Genomic DNA, 19260 nt, shown 5'->3' on the forward strand with positions numbered 1-19260 from the left:
TATGTGTTTCTAATCTTAAAAGCATCTTAAAGACTCTTTAAAACTTACTTTGCATGATTTTCACTATTCAGTTTTAAAGCAAGAATTGTGCTATGCTCCAGTATGTTTCCTTTCTCCTTTTCAGGTATTAGAATTAGTTTTAGAGAGGGAAGAGTTTTGAAGATTTCTATAAGTACCACAAGAGCGAAGAGAAATTATTTTTCTCTGTATTTTTCAGAAACCATAGCACTGTAATTTTCATTTGTCATTTCATTTAGAGAATAAAACTAAAGAATTGGAGCTTCTTGACAAATGAAAACAAGAAGAGCTGCTAATACTAGAAACTAGTAAAAGTGATGGTGTAAGAAGTGGGTTGCAGATGCTAAAGCAGATTGTAGCTAGAATCAAAATTTCATTTTTTAAAATTTAGGGAGTTTTGGGAGAGGGTTAGTTGTTTCTATAAGAATGTGTACAATAATGATTTATTATTAATAAAACAGTTTTGTTAACATTATTTTAAGAAATAATAGTGCTATTACACACCTGCAATATTTATCAAGCTGCTCTTCTACCTTTACTCCTTCCACTTTCCTAGTGTCCCTTGAGTAGATTAAGAATTGAAAAAGATAAAGAGGTGATGCCATATCATCTTTTTCTGTTACGTTTAACTCCAGGGGATAACTGATTAAAAAGATAAACTAGCAGAATCATTTAAAAGATCATATCTGCAATGTTATCAGTCAGAATATGGTTATTACATATGCTGGAGTATTTGATTTATGAATGTTCACAATATCCCATTTTCTCTGGAAGTTTATGGTTCCCATGTTAAAAAGCATATGATATAAAATTGAAGAATGCTGGAATAAGTTTTAAAAACTCATCACTATCAGCATAATGTTAGCTGAGATAAATATTATCTTTCAAGAATGTTTATACCATATTCCTTCTGCAGATAAAAATAGTCCTCCTTTTTAACATACCACTAGTTAGCTAGACAATATTTTAAGACTTCTGGGTAATATTAGTTTAACAATTAATATTAATTATCATTAATGTTATCAACATTAATATAACATATAATATTTAACTCATTCTGTATTTAATTTTCAGAATATTTCAGAACATATTCTATTCATCTCTTATATTTGAAAAGTAAGAATCAAAATTAAATGCTTTCAACAGTAAGAAATAATTCATAATAGAACCCCCCAAGAGTAAAGACTTTACTGCTTTCTTTTAATGTGGATTGTCTTGCTGATGTAATCAGTCTGAATGTTTTTAACTACTTAAAATTTTAAATTAGCACCAATTTTATTGAGATAATATTATGAATTGGATTTGAATTAAAAGTACCATTCAAATATTTTCTTTTTTGTGGTTAGTAAGGATCTCACTATTTAGAGCAACCAGGGATGGAGTCCACAGGTTCCAAATTCCTTATAAGCAAATCTACAGAATATGTACTTACTAAATTATATATGATTGTGTTATATATGTATATATTATGCATGTGTTTACCATGTCATTCAGTAGTGATTGGAGTAGAACAATGTATTGGAAGATGTTGTTGTTGTTGTTGTTGTTGTTGTTGTCTGATTGCCAGGATTGCCATTAACATTAACATTAGGTAATTCATTGGTTTTGAAAACAGGGTTCCAGAGAATGATCTAAATTTGTCACCTATACATTCTACTTTGTCACAAAATATGATTATCATAGGGTAGTGATGGCTAACCTTTTTGTCCTCGAGTGCCGATAGTGTGCAGATGCACCCGACAGCACGCACTTGTGTGCCCACACTCATAATGCAATTTGTGTGTGACATCCCACTGTGCATGGATGTGTGAGCCCCCTGCAACACCCCCCATTCACCCAGTGCACGATCCCATGTGCCCCATTTTGGCCCTAGAAGGCCTCCCAGAAGCCTCCTGGGACCAAAAATGGGCCATGGGGGGGCAGCGGTGCCATCTCACACTCCTCCCTGAAAATGTGCATGTGACCCCCCACTCCCCGTGCATGAACATAAGTCTCCTACATGCATGGCAGAGACTTGAAAATCAGCTGGACGGCAGGAGGCCTGCATGCATGCATGGTGGTGCTGAGCTGGACAACAGCTCGAGTGGCCGCAGAGAAGGCTCCGTGTGCCACCTGTGGCACATGTGCCATAGGTTTGCCATCATGGTCTTAGGGTAAACATGCATGAATAGAGATGTACCAAAGTAGCAATCAATATATAGAGATCAGGGACAGGTCAGTTACAATCTATCCATTTGTCAAATGAATGTAGAAGCAAAATTCACACAAACTGTGGTTTCCTGAATTGAAGGGGACCTTTTTCTTCTCACTAAAAAAGCATTTCTTCAAAGTGAGAGATAGTTGCAATGGAGTGGTTTCCTCTTACTGTCTTCTACTAATTCTTCAGTGTTTAAGAAATTGCATTTGATGCAGTAGTAGCTCTGTTCTCTACTTCATAGAATTTTTAAAAAAGCACACAATTTTTATGAACAAAAGCTTTTGTGTAGTTACCTGGTAACAGCAATTTTCAGAAACAGTAGTTTGAATAATGGTGGTTTAATCATGAAAAATTTCAAGGTGTTACTGAAAATGAAGGTTCTTATCGTATTATTCAATTGAAGGTTCTTATTCAACCTATACATATAGCCTATAATACTTTTGATAGAAACCATTTTCTAGCTACCATTCCCTTTGATAATAATTCAAGTAATTTTAAACTTTTAAAAGTGAAAGAGCAGCTGTTACATCCTAAACTGTGAAATAGTTAAACTTTGACTGTAGGATGCTTACAGTTGCTTTTTTGTCTAAATTCTAAAATGGCTGGTGGGCCAAATGGTTTTATTTTTATGGTTAAACATATATTTTCAATGTGCTTTTGGATAATCTCCCTTGAGGGCTTCTTAATTCAAAGTAACCTGACAATTGTGAATGAATTCCTATCAACGTCAATTGACTTTAGATCAGCCCCTGAATTTTAAAATAGCCCCTGGAGGACTCAAATAGAATAGTATATTACTGAAGGGATGTCATAATGAGAAAACCAGCAGGAGAAAAAACATGTTGAAAGGTTAAGTCTAAAGAACATATTTATTAGAAGTTTAATATATGACATTATATGGCATTATGTGTTGTTTATATCATTAATATAAAGATAGTATGAATTTTGCAACAATTTTACAGTGTTGTTCTGCTAAGCCACAATAGATTCGTTGGCTTTCAGCCTAGCATGCTCTAGGAACCTATTAGCATTAGTTTGTAAATCTTGAGGACATGTGTGAAGTCCAATATAGGTTATACAACAAGCTGTGGTTAAAACAAAACAGATGTTAGTGTGCTGTACAAACACAGTCAGTTAGTATATTTGAAGAGGTATACATGAAAAAGGCAAATCTCACCTACAGAAATACACAAAGAATGAAGTGTTACCTCTCTTAGGGTAACTACTATAAATAGATTCTTTTTTTATTCCACATTAGATATTCTTCAATTTAAAAGAGGGATTAATTATGTTCCATGATTCTGATTTTAGAAGCAAAAGCATAGATTTAACTGGAGGCTTTGTTGAATCTGCAAGATGGTAACCTTTTCTCAGGAATTTATTGCTTTTTAAAAAGCATTCAATGAGCATTGTGCCATTAGTTATTTTGTGAGATAAATCTATGTAGTCCCTTGGGCCTTACTTTAGTTCATCCGCATAAGTTACAAGTAGAAAAAGAACATTGGCTTACCTGAATGGTCGTTCTCGAGGTGCTGCGGAGTGTCCAAGCTCGGGTTTAACTTCAGCTTGCTGCCCAAGGACTGAGCTGATTTTTTTCTGTTGTAGCTCCGCCTCCTGGTTGCTCCAGAGGCTCAGTTTTAAAAAAATGAAGGAGATCAATAGTCCATGACTGAACTAGTCCAAGTCCAAGTCCAAGACATGAAGGTGCTAATAACACACCTCGCGACCCCACCTTAAGGGTGGGTTTGGACACTACGCAGCGCCTCGAGAACGACCATTCAGTTAAGCCAATGGTCTTTCTCCTAGGCGCTGCTTGGAGTGTCCAAGCTCGGGACATGCCAAAGCTATGTTGAAGTTGGGAGGGAAGAAGAAATGTCCGGGGCCGCGGTGCTTGCCACGACCCTCTGTAGAACTCTCCTCCCAAAGGACGCCTCAGCGGAGGCGAAAGTGTCCAGTCTATAGTTCCATATAAATGGAGACGGACCAGACCACATCGCAGCACGTCAGATTTCTTCAATTGGCGCTTGCGTAGCCCAGGCGGCTGAAGTCGCAGCGCTCCTCGTAGAGTGTGCTGTTATGCGCGAGGGAACCGGTCTGGCCTGAGTCTCGTAAGACATCTTGATGCACACTCTGAGCCAGCGTCCGATGGTAGAGGACGTGACTTTCTTCCCCATGGAGGCCAGCTGGAATGACACAAATAAGGCCTCTGACTTACGGAAGGGAGACGTTCGCTTGATGTAAATACGCACCGCCCGCCGTACATCCAATTTGTGCCAAGTGACTTCTCTCTGGTGCTTGGGATGAGGGCAAAAGTCAGGGAGTATCACTTCCTGCGCTCTGTGGAAGATGGTGTTAATCTTTGGGACAAAGTCAGGGTCCAGTCTCAATATGACTCTGTCGGAGTAGAAAATGCAAAGGTCGCCTCTGACAGACAAGGCGGCCAACTCCGAAATTCTGCGGGCGGAGGTGATGGCGATCAGGAAGGCAGTCTTTAGTGTAAGGTGGCATAGGCCCACTGTCCACAATGGTTCAAAGGGTGATGCGGTCAATGCCTGCAGAACAACAGTCAAGTCCCAGGTAGGGTACCTGTGAATGGTGGGCGGGCAAAGGTTGGACGCCCCCTTCAGGAACCCCTTTACCTGAGGATGTCATGAAATCAGAAGTTGAGAGTCAGAAGACAGAATGGTGCTCCGGGCAGCCACCTGTCTACGGAGAGTGTTTGGCGCTAGCCCCTTGTCCAAACCATCCTAAGAAATTCCAGGACTTGCGGAATGGTCGCGGAGGATGCCACAAGGTGATGGTTGAGGCACCAACTGGAGAAGGCCGCCCACGTAGCCTCATAGATCCTGACAGTGGACGGCCATCTGGAGGCCTGAATTGTCTGGATAACTCTGTCGGAGAAGCAATGAAGCCTCAGGAGGTCCCCCTCAAGTGCCAGATGGCCAGCTGCAGCCACTGGGGCTCCGGATGTTGTACGACCCCCTGGCTGAGGGAGATTTGCTCCTGAGGTATTCACCACGGCCGGGACACCAACAGGCTGACTAGGTCGGCGAACCAAGTCCTCCTCGGTCAGTGAGGAGCAACTAGTAGCACCTCTGCAGCTTCTTCCAGAATTTTCCGAATGACATGTGGTATCAGAGCGAGCGGAGAGAAGGCGTACAGCCGATCCGGGGGCCAGCGGGATCTTAAAGCGTCCATGCCCTCCGCCCCTGGGCAATGGAACCGGGTGAAGTACCTGGGAAGTTGAGCGTTGGCCGGCAAGGCAAACAGGTCGACTACCGGGTGGCCGAACCTCTGAGACAGCTGGTAAAACAGTCTCGGGTGCAGATGCCATTCCGAGTTCTGGATGGTTGTTCTGCTGAGCCAGTCCGCTGTCACGTTGTCCATGCCGGAGATGTGGTCTGCTCGTATTGACGCCAGATGACTCTCCGCCCAATGACCCAGAGTCTCTGCTTCCGACATCAGCGCCAGAGACCGCGTGCCGCCCTGGTGGTTGATGTAGGCTTTGGCGGCAATGTTGTCTGTTAGGATCAGTAAATTGCGGCCTCTGACCTGGTCGAGGAAGTGGCGCAGGGCGAGTCTTGCGGCCCGGAGCTCCAGCCAGTTGATGTTGTGGGCGAGCTCCGCCTGCGACCACCTGCCCTGGACCACCGCTGTTCCCAGATGAGCACCCCAGCCGAAGAGGCTGGTGTCTGTGGTGATTATCAGCCGCTTCGGCTCCCTGAAGCGTGTGCCTTTGAGAAGGGCTTCCATCTGCCACCATCGGAGGGAGCGGAGGACCTTCGGTGGGACCCGTACCACCCGTTTGGAGTTGCTGGCCTTCTTCCTTTGAAGAGGGAGCAGAAACCATTGCAGTTCTCACATGTGCAGCCGCGCCCACGGGACCACCGCGATGCAAGACACCAGCTTCCCCATCAGTTTTGAGAGAGAGAGAGGATCGAGGCTGACCCGGTCGAGCGGATGCTCCTCACCAGGGTCCAGATGCTGTTGACTTGCTCTTGAGTGAGGAAGACTTGACAGGTCTCAGAATCGATGATCGTTCTGAGGTGCTGGATCCTGCAGGTCGGGTTCAGGTGGCTCTTGGTGAGGTTGATGGAGAACCCGTGAAGCTGCAGGGCCTTGATGGTGGGGGTCAGGTCTGTGTGGGCCTGCCCCCTGGATGACGAATGGATAAGTATGTTATCCAGGTAGCATTCCAATCTGACGGGCAGAGACCGGAGTCGTGCGGCTACAGCTGCCAGCAGCTTGGTGAAAGTCCGCGAGGCCGACAAGAGCCCAAAGGGAAGGACCCTCTACTGGTAATGGTGATGGGCGAACTGGAACCTCAGGAACTGGTGGTGCGCCGGGTGGATCAGAATATGCAGATACGCCTCCTTCAGGTCAATCGATGTCAGCAGATCGCCCGGTCTGACGCAGCCCAGGATGGTCTGGAGGGACTGCATCTTGAAGCGCTTGTACACCAGATGCTTGTTCAGCTTCTTGAGGTCCAGGATTGCCCTCACCCCCCCCCTAATGACTTGGGGACCAGGAAGAGGATGGAATAAAACCCCCTGTCTTCTTGACCCCTGGGGACCTCTTCTATGGCCACTATCTCTAAAAGATGTTCTATCTCTGCCCTCATCAGTTGTAACTTGTGGGCGGAGCTGGGGATAGGGCAACGGAGGAAGGTTCTCAGGGGGAAGGACAGGAACTCCAGGGTCAGCCTGTGGCGGACTGTGTTCCTGACCCAGCTGTCTATTGTGGTCTCCTCCCACTGGGCGGCATAGAGCTGGAGGCGGCTGCCTATGGGGGGAGCCCTGTGAAGGTCACTTTGACTTTCTAAACGGCTTGTTGGAATAGCCTCCCCGGAAGGGTTTGCGGAAACCCTGCTGCTTCCCTCTGTCCCTAAAGGAGGGTCTATCCTGGGCGCGATCCTGCGAGGCGCCATAGGCTCGACTAGGACTGGCAGTGGAAGTGGAGGGCTCACTATTCTGAAAGGAATTTTTGCGAAAGGGCTGACCTTTCCGTTCTTGCTTTTTTGTGACCGGAGGGAGCACCTTGCGCTTATCCTTATTCTCAGTGAGGAATGGATCTAGGGCCTCTCCAAACAGCTTACCCCCCTTGAAGGGGGCGGAAGCCACCTTCCATTTTGCTTTTACATCAGCCTGCCAGTGGCGGAGCCACAGCAGGCGCCTCAAGGTGACATTCAAGGCCACTGCCCTGGATGAAAATATGGTGGCGGCCAGGGACGCATCAGCAGAATACTCCACAGAGGCTATGATCTTGGTGATGTCCTGCCTAGTCCTGGAGTTGCCTGCCGGGAGGCCAGCCCGCAGTTTGCGGAGCCAGAAAAGGGCTGCCCTGCCAAAATAAGAGGAACTGGCGGAAGCGCGCATGGCCCAGGCAGTGGCCTGGTTTGATTTGATTTGATTTGATTTGAAGTTTATTTGTATGCCGCCCTTTTCCCTGGGGGGACTCAGGGCGGCTCACAATCAAAAAGGGAGGGGGGAGACAAACTTTTAACATATAAGACAATACATAATTAAAAACGCAACATTCATACCATTCGGACGGGTTACAGTCTTAGCCCCAGGCCTGACGGGATAGCCAGATTCTGAGGGCTGTGCGGAAGGTCTGGAGGGTGGTGAGGGTATGAATCCCCACGGGGAGATCGTTCCATAGGGTCGGAGCTACCACCGAGAAGGCTCTCCTCCGCGTAGTTGCCAGTCGGCATTGACCGGCAGATGGAACTCGGAGGAGGCCTAATCGATGAGATCTAATAGGTCGCGTGGAGGTAATTGGCAGTAGGCGGTCTCTCAAGTACCCAGATCCACTACCATGTAGGGCTTTATGGGTGACAAGTAGCACCTTGAAGCGCACCCGGAGATCGACAGGTAGCCAGTGCAGCTCGCGGAGGATAGGTGTTATGTGGGTGAAGCGAGGTGCACCCACAATCGCTCACGCGGCCGCATTCTGGACTAACTGAAGTCGCCGAATGCTCTTCAAGGGCAGCCCCATGTAGAGCACATTGCAGTACTCCAGCCTAGAAGTCACAAGGGCCCGAGTGACTGTTATGAGAGCCTCCCGGTTTAGGTAGGGGTGCAACTGGTGCACCAGGCAAACCTGGGCAAATGCCCCCCTGGTCACAGCTGACAAATGGTGTTCGAAAGTCAGCTGTGGATCCAGGAGGACTCCCAAGTTGCGGACCCTGTCTGAGGGGTATAATGTTTGACCCCTCAGCCTGAGAGGTGGAATACATGCCGAATTGGTGGGAGGGAAACACAACAGCCACTCGGTCTTATCTGGGTTGAGCATGAGTTTGTTAGCCCTCATCCAGTCCCTAACAGCTTCAAGTCCCTGGTTCATCACGTTCACCGCTTCATTGAGTTTGCACGGGGCGGACAGATACAGCTGCGTATCGTCCGCATACTGGTGGTATTTTATCCCGTGCCGCCGAATGATCTCGCCCAGCGGTTTCATGTAGATGTTGAAAAGTAGGGGGGACAAGAACGAACCCTGCGGCACCCCATATGTTAGGGGCCTAGGTGTCGATCTCTGCCCTCCAACTAACACCGACTGTGACCTGTCCGAGAGGTAAGAGGAGAACCACTGCAAAACAGTGCTTCCCACCCCCACCTCCCGCAGTCGTCGCAGAAGGATACCATGGTCGATGGTATCGAAAGCCGCTGAGAGGTCAAGGAGAACCAGGATGGAGGCGAAGCCTCCGTCCCTGGCTCTCCAGAGGTCATCGGTCAATGCAACCAAAGCGGTTTCTGTGCTGTAGCCAGGCCTGAAGCCGGACTGGAATGGGTCGAGATAGCTAGCTTCCTCCAAGGACCGCTGGAGCTGAAAGGCCACCACCTTCTCACAAAGGGGAGGTTGGAGACTGGACGGTAATTGTTAAAGACGGCTGGATCCAAGGATGGTTTCTTCAGGAGGGGTCTCACCACCGCCTCTTTAAGTGCGGGGGGAAAGACTCCCTCCCGAAGGGAGGCGGTAACAACCGCCTGGATCCAGCCCCGTGTCACCTCCCTGCTGTTAGCAACCAGCCAGGAGGGGCACGGGTCCAGTACACATGTGGAGGCACTCACAGCTCTCATGGCCTTGTCCACATCCCCAGGGGCAACATCCTGAAACTCAACCCAGGGGTGGTCTACCAGATTATCCCCTTGTGCCTCGGCTGGATCTGCAGAATCGGAGTCCAACTCCGACCGAAACCGAGGAACTTTGTCCGCTAAAAACTGGACGTAGTCCTCAGCCCTACCCTGCAGGGGATCCCCCGTATCCCTCCTATTTAGGAGGGAACGGGTTATCCTAAACAGGGCGGCTGGGCGCGACTCAGCGGAGGCAATCAAGGTGGCAATATAAGCTCTTTTTGCCGTCCTAATTGCCCTGATGTAATCCTTGATGCACAATGTTAAAAGTGCTCGGCTCGATTCAGATTTGTTGGACCTCCATAGGTGCTCTAGGCATCTCTTCCGGCGCTTCCTCTCCTGGAGTTCCTCGGTGAACCAAGGAGACTTCCTGGATCCACTGCCTCGGAGCAGCCGTAGTGGTGCAATCCGGTCAAGAGACTCCGACGCTGCCGAGTTCCAGGCAGCAACCAGAGTCTCCACCGGACTGTGGGCGAGAGTATCAGGAATAACCCCAAGCTCTGTCTGGAACCTCAAGGGGTCCATAAGTTGCCTGGGGCGGAACCACTTGGTCGGTTCCTCCTCCCTACAGTGGAGGTTTGGTCTCCGAAAGTCAAGCCTCAGTAGGCAGTGGTCTGACCACGACAGGGGTATGATCTCACTACCCCTCAGACCAAGATCACAACTCCACTGCTCCGAGAGGAATACGAGGTCGAGCATGTGACCCGCTGAGTGGGTTGGGGCCCGAATTACCTGGGTCAAGCCCATGGTAGCACATGAACTCCTGCACTCCATCAGAGTGTTCACTGAGCGAAGGCAAATTGAAATCCCCCAGAACCATAAGCCTGGGGAACTCAATTGCCAGCTCGGCTACCGACTCGAGGAGCGAGGGGAGGGCTGCTGCAACGCTGTTGGGAGGCAGGTACATTAACAGCAAACCCACTTGACCCTTGAGGTCCAACTTCACCAGCAGGGACTCACACCCGACAAGCTCCGGAGCAGGGATCCTACGAGGTACTAGAGACTCTTGGATAACAATAGCCACACCGCCACCCCTTCCCTGGGCTCTCGGCTGATGGAGCCCCTGAAAACCTTCTGGGCACATCTCTACGAGGGGGACTCCTCCCTCCAGGCCCAGCCAGGTTTCAGTAATACATGCCAGGTCTGCCCTCTCGTCTAAAATTAAGTCCCGGACGAGGGGAGCCTTGGAAATACAGACCTGGCATTTAGCGACAACAGCCTGAGACCAGGGTCCTGATTACTCGCGCCATCTGGCCTTGGAGTGGGACTCCTAGGGCCGGAAGGAGGGATCTCTGTGATGTAGCGAGCCCTCCTTCCCCGGTAATGGCCAGGCCTAAAGTCCCCGCCATATCTGCCCCTCCCTGTTACGACCGTAATGCTCCAGCCCACTCCCGTGTCCGTGGTTCCCTCAACCACCCCTATGGCTCCCACATTCCTCGACAGGCCCTCTGAATCAAACACACTCATTTATTCACTCAGGCAGTCCCCACGTAATAATTAAAACACATAAAATACAATAATATTGGGATAATAAAAGTGGGCTCATTCATTCAATCACAAGCAAATCCCATACACTCACCATACCAATTAAAAATTGCGCAGTCGTGCGAGTTTGTAAAGGCTTATTTAGAAGGTCTTAAAGATCTTGGCCTTCACCTCTACAAAGTCCAGTAAGGAGTCCAGTAGAAAATATAGGTCCAAAGGTGGTCTGGAGGAGGAGTTCGCCAGGATGAGAAGTCCAGGCAAAAGTCCAGGCAAAAGTCCAGGCAAAAAGTCCAGCTGAGCAAGATGTAACAAGATGTACAAATGAATGAGATGTAACAGATGAATGAAGCCGCACTGGGGAAAGGCCAAACCAAATGGAGAGGGGGGGGGAGGGGGCAGCCGGAAGCGGCATGGCGACTGTAACACAGCCAGCCACGCACTTCACACAGCCCCAACAGCCCCCCAGATCATCCCCCCTTCTCTGGAGCAGTGGGCCATCTACTAAAGTCCTCAGGGGCTCTCTCAGGGGCTCACCAGGTCGTTCGGGTAGCGCCAGGAACACCCAGGCATCGGAAATGGTAGCAACCGCCAGCGCACCGCTGCCCTCAAGCCAGGATGCCTGCAAGAATGGAGGAACCGCAATAAAACCCCAGCGCTTCCGAACGAGGCAGCCGCTCGCTCTCTGCTGGGTTGCTTGGCCAGCTCTCGGCTAGTTCTCGGGCGTCAGGTCTCTCCACCTCGCGGGTTGGACATGCCAAGGGTTAGCGGGCTTTGTCACCTGTCGCCTGTGCCCGCCGGAGCTCCTCACGCTGCCTCCGCCGCCGCTAAGCGCCCTCCTGTAGCCAAAACGGAAGAGGCGGCTGGTTGAGCGGCAGGCTTCTGCGTCTTCCGTACCTAGCAGCTCCGGGAGGCAAGTCTCCCCAATGCTCTGTTGGCAGGGGTATTCTGGGGGGGTTCTTTCTTCCTCTGGTAGCGAAATCAGGCTCCTGGACCGAAGTTCCACCTTCTTCAAGGCTATTTCTTAAGCGGACAGAGCCGGAGCAAAAAACTCGGCAGCCATCTTCCCGCACATGCGCAGACATGTCTGGTGCATCTTAAGAGCCGCGGATTCCGCCCTCTTGTCCTCTGCCTTGAGGTCTTCCAATAACTCGGCTGGAAGGGAAGTGGGGGATGTGAGGGCCATAATTGGATCGTCCACCTGGGGGACCTTGAGGAGCTCCTCCAAGGGAGCCTCCGTGGTGAATAACTTCCTCTCCGTCCCACTGGGAGTGGCCAGTGTCCCTGGCTGAACCCATTGTCGCTGGATGATGTCCAAAAATAACTGGGGTGCTGGCACGAGGTCCAAAGGTGGAGGAACCTCATTAAAAAGGCCTGCGCCGGGGTCCTGGGGCCCTATGACTACACCCGTGGCCGGGTCAGATACAGGCTTTGCTGCGGGGGCTGGGAGACCCATCTGGGGGCCTGCAGCCCTGGCCTTCATGAGGAGGGGCTTAAACATGGCCGGATTGAATAGGGCTGATCCCGTGGCCTGTTCAGTGGCAAGTTCCTCATCCTCCAATAGGACCGGAACCTCTACCTCAGGCTCCTCCTGATCTGACACCTCACTAAGTCCCGTGGGGGCAGGAGAGGGTGCCCTAGCTTCATAGGCCTTGGGAATCTTGACCTGACTGGGAGCTGGCTTGTGCGCCATAGGGGACAGCTGGGCCACCAGCTGTACCATGCCATCTGAGATGCCTTTGGATATGGCCCGAGCTACCACCTCCTCCATGGCCCTGGATAGGATGGACTCCTGACCTTGAGTGGGAGGGGGCTCCAATTCAGATGGAGCTAAGGATTCCTCCTCAACTCCTGAATCCATGTCTGCTAGGGAATCCATAGCCATGGAATGGGTAGGGGATCCCAAGGAAGCCCTATGAGGGTTGGGGGAGAACCCAAAGTCCTCACTGCCTGGGCCTAGAGGGGATTCCCCTCGCTGGGATTCGCCCCTGGGAGACCCACCCCCTGTCTCGTTGGGGGATGACTCCAGAGGGATCTTGCACTGTGCGACCTGGGCCTTCTGGAACTGTTTCTCCAGGGCCTTCTGGCGGTGCAGTGCCATTTTTTCCTCAGCCTTGGAGGCCGAGCCTGCCTTAGGCTGCTTCTCCCCTGGGGAAATACCCCCCCAACTCCCTTGCCTGATGGTTTGGGCCTGCTACACTTACTGGGAGTGGGCCCGGTCTTTTCCCCTTGCCTCTCTTCCATGCTGATAGTATTAAGCTGTTGCTCCATTCTGGCAATGGCAGTAGACCAGGCCTGGGGTAGGCCAGAACCTGATCCACTCACTGGGCCTTTAAGGCTCAGAGGCCTAGCCGGCTGAATAGAGGAGAGGGAGACTGGAGCTGGCTGAGAGGATTGGCCTAGTGCCTGCGGATCCGCGCTGAAGGCAGGTAGGCAGGGTTTTGAAGCCCGGGTTCCCTGCGGCCACTGGAAGAGAAGGAGGGCAAGAGACAGCGTGGGCACCCCACGTGAGGCTCCGGGCTTAAGGCAGCCCTCCACGGTGATTTGCTGTTCACAGGAGGCCGCGCGTCAAGAATAGAGGCCTGGAAGCGAACGTGCGCCAAAACGGACTGTTTAAAATGGCGGGCTATCGCGCCGCGTGCGCCTGGAACGTTGTCGGGCCGGCACGGAGCCTAGCGCTCCTGTCAGGGGCTCAGGAAGGCTTTAGCTGCCGAATCCCCCCCCCCCAACGTACTCACTGAACCGGTGTTTTGGGAGAGGCCCGACCTAGAAACAGCCCAGGTGGAGGCTGGGCTGTGAGCACCCCAGGGAGCCTGCCTGCGCGATGGATTCAAGCAGAATTCTCGTAGAAGTGGAAAAGCAGGATAAAATTATCCTAACTACAACCTATCTATCCAAACTAACAAAAAAAGGAGCTACAAACTCTCTTAGGAAATACTAAATTGGGATCCAGCTTGCTGCACAAGGACTGGAGCCCCTGGAAATACGTCCTGTTGGGCGACTGAGTTTTTTAAAACTGAGCCTCTGGAGCAACCAGGAGGCGGAGCTACAACAGAAAAAAATCAACTCAGTCCTTGGGCACCAAGCTGAAGTTAAACCTGAGCTTGGACACTCCAAGCAGCGCCTAGGAGAATTTAAGTGTTATATTGATTTATTAACTAATTTCTTTTCTTAATGTATGATGTGAAATAGTGCAGGCTGTCTTTTCAAGGTAAGGGTTATTTTGTATTGCAAGGGATTTTGTTATTTTGTTTGTTGTAAAACAAATTGCAATCAGTAAACCTCATTATGTCCTTGGAGTATAAAGCAACAGATGGATATATTTATGTATTTGTATTGCTTATATAAGATAAGATTACCATATGTCCAATACATCCTGGCAATTTTGTTTTTAGAATAAGAACACTGAGTCTGCCTGAAGATCTAATAATAACTAAATAATAAAGCTGCTCTCTTCCTTCCCCATTTTTACAATCAAGCTTTCCCTTCTTCTTCTTTCTTCTTCAGCTTTAACAGGATCCAAATCTTATCTCTTTTCCCACTCTAATAATAATTCATGTTTCTTCCAAAAGCCCTTCTTGCTTTTGTTCTGGCGGTTAATGATAATGATGCAGGAAGATCATAATTGGAATTACAAATGTGGGTTTGAATAATGTTGTTGCGCATAGACATATGGGAATGTTGGTATATCTCTAAATTACTTTAAGCCATTATTCTCTTGCAGTCAATAGTATCTTCCAGAATGACTGAATGGAGGATGAAATGAAGACTGAATTATTTGCAAACAGTCATTAGGTTTGTAATGGGAGAAGGGGATGGCAGAGTATCATGTTCTAGAAGATAGACTATATGTCAGAAAAGATACACTTCCAAGGTTCCATACAATGACATACTTTAATTGAAGGGACATAGAGTATATGTCTCCTGTCAGACAATATGGGATGAGCAGAAAAAACTGGAGAGAAGTATTCCCATGCCGAGCAGGGTTTTATAACTGACAACCAGTGTCTTGAATACAACCCGAAAGCAGCTGATTTTGTTTGGTCTTTCAGATTTGCTTTGCTTCTTCTAGAGTTGGGACAGGTAATACTGAAAATTCATTGCTCTATCAATGTTTAATAATATTTACAATTCAACTTCTTACAAGCTTCTATTTAATAATGGTTGCAATATGACCTTAATATTTTACAACAACTTGGTCTTCTATCATTTCCTAAATTCATGAATATGATTACCAATATGCAGACTTGATGGTGAAATTTAATTCTGTATATGATTAACCAAAAGTCAAATTAACTTTTCATTTATTAAAGTGTCAGATCTGCAGATTTGTTTTATTTCTACTGGGAGTTTATTCTGGAATTGCAATTAAATTATTTTAAATTTAGTCCATTGACAGTATCAGCTCTACCAATGTTTCACCTTCCTTTCTTTTCAAAAATGGTACAGACAAAAAAAATATTTTTTGTTGCCAAATTTTAGGGGCCTGGTTAAGACCATAAAAGCTTATGCTGAGGAATCCTTGTGGTTAACTTTATTCGTCTTAAATGATAGAAGTAGTTTGTTTTATAATAATCAGTCAAGCATTCTAGAAGTGGTTGGGAACAAATCCAAAAAATCTCATGTTTAATATTGCCAAGTTTGTCTGGGTGTATCTGTTTCTGTGTTACTGTGTGTGTGTGTGTGTGTGTGTGTGTGTGTGTGTGTGTGTGTGTGTGTGTCAATTACATTCAAGCATACTTCAGCTATTGTGACAGCAAAGAACATTTTAAAATGTATAATCCTGATTTGGTGTCCTTGGATAATTACTTTTGATTATCTCCATATAGTGACCATTTGCAATTATATTTACAAACATATTTTTCAGTGGTCTTGGGAATTCCAACTTCTTTCTGAAAGTTTTCTTTATAATTTCCATTGTCCATTTTAGGTTGATGGCAAGGTCCAGTTTCTATGACATTTTGTAGTAATTGAATGGTCAACAAAGAGTATCTTTTGGCAGAACTTCAGATTAATAGAAAAAAAATGTCATGAGAAGTTGAAATAAATGTCTCTCTTCATTAACTTATTATCAGAGGAAAAGGCTCATACATTCAACAATACATTAAGTCAATATTCTATATTATACTATGTTAATAAAAATAATCAGGAGAGATTATTTTATAACTTCATAAACTGATGTAGTTTTCCATGTGCTGTTTGATATGTAAGAACCAGATCACACATTCCTTAAATATCTGCTTGCCTGTCTTGATATAAATACATAACATTTTGTTTTACTTAGCCTAAGCACTACATAACTATTCAGCAATGATTTTGTTTTTCTCTTTAGGGGCTGATGTTATCAATTTTGACGGCCATGCTGTATTACCATACAGATTTGGACACAAGAAGAAAACACTGAAAACACTGAAAGATGTCATCGCTTTGAAATTTAAAACAATTGAAAGTGAAGGTGTACTATTCCATGGAGAAGGCCAACAAGGAGATTATATCACCCTAGAATTGAAAAAAGCCAAACTGGTTCTTAACTTAAATTTAGGTATGGCTTAAAAAAACAAGAAATTTTCTATGTCTTAGCACTAGATTTATAATTCTAAGTGTATCCCTTACCTTTTCTAAAAGAAAGAATTTAAATCAGTTTCTAGGTAGAATAAAAACTTCTTAAAAAGCTAGAATGATTTAATAGATTTATTTTGGGAACATTTTATCTAGAAAATGGAATAAAGTGGGTTTTTTTAGTTCAAGCCCACAGAGAAAAATATCAGATTCCCGATTGTAATTTTTCAATATATTGATCTAAATTAGAGAACCTACTCCATCTCTGGGCTTTTCCTTATGTCATTAAGTAGTTTTAAGTTCAGATCCTTTGGTATCAGTCTAGGAATGTTAAAGGCCTTATGACAGGGATATGGCAGAAATGCATAGTTAGCAAATTCACAGGGTTTTTATTATTCTGCCCATGTTTTATTTGGCATCATTTGTATAATGATTAATCAATATAGAAAACTTTGGCAATGTTACATATTATAGGAAAAAGACTTCCATGGGTACTATGTGAGGAGAATGGAATGCTTGAAACTGTCTCTACCCTAACTCTGATGTGTAATTTTCTAGGTTTCATCTGAGGTATCTAAGAATCAGATGATTCACATGAACAAGTAAGCATATATTTCAGGAATTTGTGAATTGAAATATTCCTGAAATATATGCTTACTTGTTTTGATGTAAAGCCTAAGTGGTTAAATTATTTTTTTATATATTTAACAGTGCAAAACCCATCATTTTTCCTATTTTGCATCATTATATTTTACTGCTTTTAGCTAGTTTTTCTTAACTGGCTTCTAGTACTAACTGTAAAAACATTCAGAGATGATCTTGGATGAGATATGAAACAATGATTAAGAAGCAGAAAATATTATATATCCTAGAAACTGAAGGAAACATTATAAACAAAGTCAAAATAACCCACCTTGATTTTGTTTAGTGTAACATGGGGCAGAGATAAACTTTGATAGGCTTTCAAGATTCTGAGGCAATGCCTTGCAATAATAGAAAAGCATTTCTTAATCTGGTTTACCTTAAAGGGCTGACAAGGACAAAGGTGGCTGGTTTATAATATCTTGAGACAGTGGAACTCAATAAAGAAAGGCGAGAGGAAACCAGTCTGTTCTGTAACTTTTCTTTGTATATTTTCCTTATCATAAAAATATTACCCACATAACTGCTTAGTAACAAATCATGCAGACTCTCAGATAAGAAAAACAAACAACTAAACATCTCTAGACACAGTGATGGCCAACAGATCTGTGGCAAGCTTGGTCCAACAGAATATGGAGAGGTCAAAGGTTGTCCACCAGACAGCGTCTCCATATGAAAAAATTGCAGGATAGAGGTCATCTTGCAGGTTTGGGTTCATAGAGGAATCAAGTTGTCAACCATATTTGAGCCTTTATGGACCCTAGCTTATACTATCTTGTTTTTTAATCACCTTTGGAATTACAATTATTTTAGAGTTAAGTCTTCTGAAGTGGCTCTTCAAATTTCAAACAGGACTTTTCCCCAGCTCCGTTTAAGGAAGTTGTAGCTGTACCTAGACCCCAATTTTTGCATGCAGAGCATATGTCTTGCTTTACTGAATTATGTTTTATTTATGCTTTCAATCAATTAATATAGACATTCTTCTAACTTGCATATAATTGGACCACCTTCATAATTAAAACAAAATCAAACATTCAATATAATTTATCCATTAAAATAGTTAAAATTAAACAGTTAAAACTATTTTATTTTTTACCACTGTTCCCATAAAAAAACCTTATATGCTATACCTGCTTTATTTTTTATTTGATCATAAATGCTATTAAACACTTGATACCAGGTTTTCACCATACTTTTAAAATCTTAAACAAAAATAACTACAATTTTACTAACTGCAAGCAAATATTCATTATGCTCAGTGTTATATTACTACAAATTAGTAGAGATATACATAAACTATATTTGAATTCCAAAATGAATCAATCCACTCACACTAGATTTGTGGCCAAGGTAAAATGAAATATATGTCAACCAACATAAGCTGATCAGGAGACTTCATGAGTAAATAAAGAAGTGATGCCCTGCAAAAAAGAAGATTCCAACCTTGGTTGATTTATTTTTTAAAAAACCCATGATCTATATTTTTTTCATAAAGAATGTTGACAGAGGAAGAAGAAAAAAATCAAGTTATATAGACACTTAAAAGAGGAAATGGTTCATCAGAGGCTTTTAGAGCCGAGGTGGCGCAGTGGTTAAATGCAGCACTGCAGGCTACTGCTAGATCAGCAGTTCAGCGGTTCAGATCTCACTGGCTCAGGGTTGACTCAGCCTTCCATCCTTCCGAGGTGGGTAAAATGAGGACCCGGATTGTTGGGGGCAATATGCTGACTCTCTGTAAACCGCTTAGAGAGGGCTGAAAGCCCTATGAAGCGGTATATAAGTCTACTGCTATTGCTTTTTAGTTACAGCATTTGGAGACATCATATGCTTAAAATAAATAGATATAAATAGAGTATAACTCTAAGGAACTACAAAATTGTTTGCTTATGTTGAAAGAAATGTCCTTCTGGGTTCAGCTCCAAGTGGGGAAAAAGACACTGGAGACATGGAGGCTGCTTGGAAAGATGGTTTGCTGTTGGACAGGGCCACATGGCTTGAGCCCTGACCAGAAAAGGTGATCACATGTTTCAATGTTGATGGAGAAGAAGAGAGAAGGGCTGAGAAAGGGGCTTGCTAGGCTTTTATACCCTGTTCAGTCCCACCTCTCTGTTTCCTGTTCCTGTGTAAGAAATATATTCTGACTGGTTGTCAGACTCCCATGGTGCCATGCAGGGGGCTACTCTCTAGGCTGTGATGAGTTCTCAGTTGCCTTGTGGTCAGTTGAGTAAT

General features: G+C 45.7%; 1 protein-coding gene across 1 annotated transcript in view; it reads left to right on the forward strand.

Annotated features, from left to right (window-relative positions):
• Positions 1-19260, forward strand: part of CNTNAP2 (contactin associated protein 2) — an 885336-nt gene that overhangs the window by 228479 nt on the left and 637597 nt on the right. The window contains exon 5 of the mRNA XM_087714410.1: positions 16163-16372. Within this exon, the coding sequence (XP_087570536.1) occupies positions 16163-16372 (210 nt within the window). The remainder of the gene's footprint in view (positions 1-16162; positions 16373-19260) is intronic.

The sequence above is a fragment of the Thamnophis sirtalis genome, unplaced genomic scaffold (genome assembly GCF_051295495.1).
Source record: "Thamnophis sirtalis isolate CommonGarterSnake01/CBP01778 unplaced genomic scaffold, rThaSir2_p1.2 scaffold_4, whole genome shotgun sequence".
In the NCBI taxonomy this organism is placed as follows: Eukaryota; Metazoa; Chordata; class Lepidosauria; order Squamata; family Natricidae; genus Thamnophis; species Thamnophis sirtalis.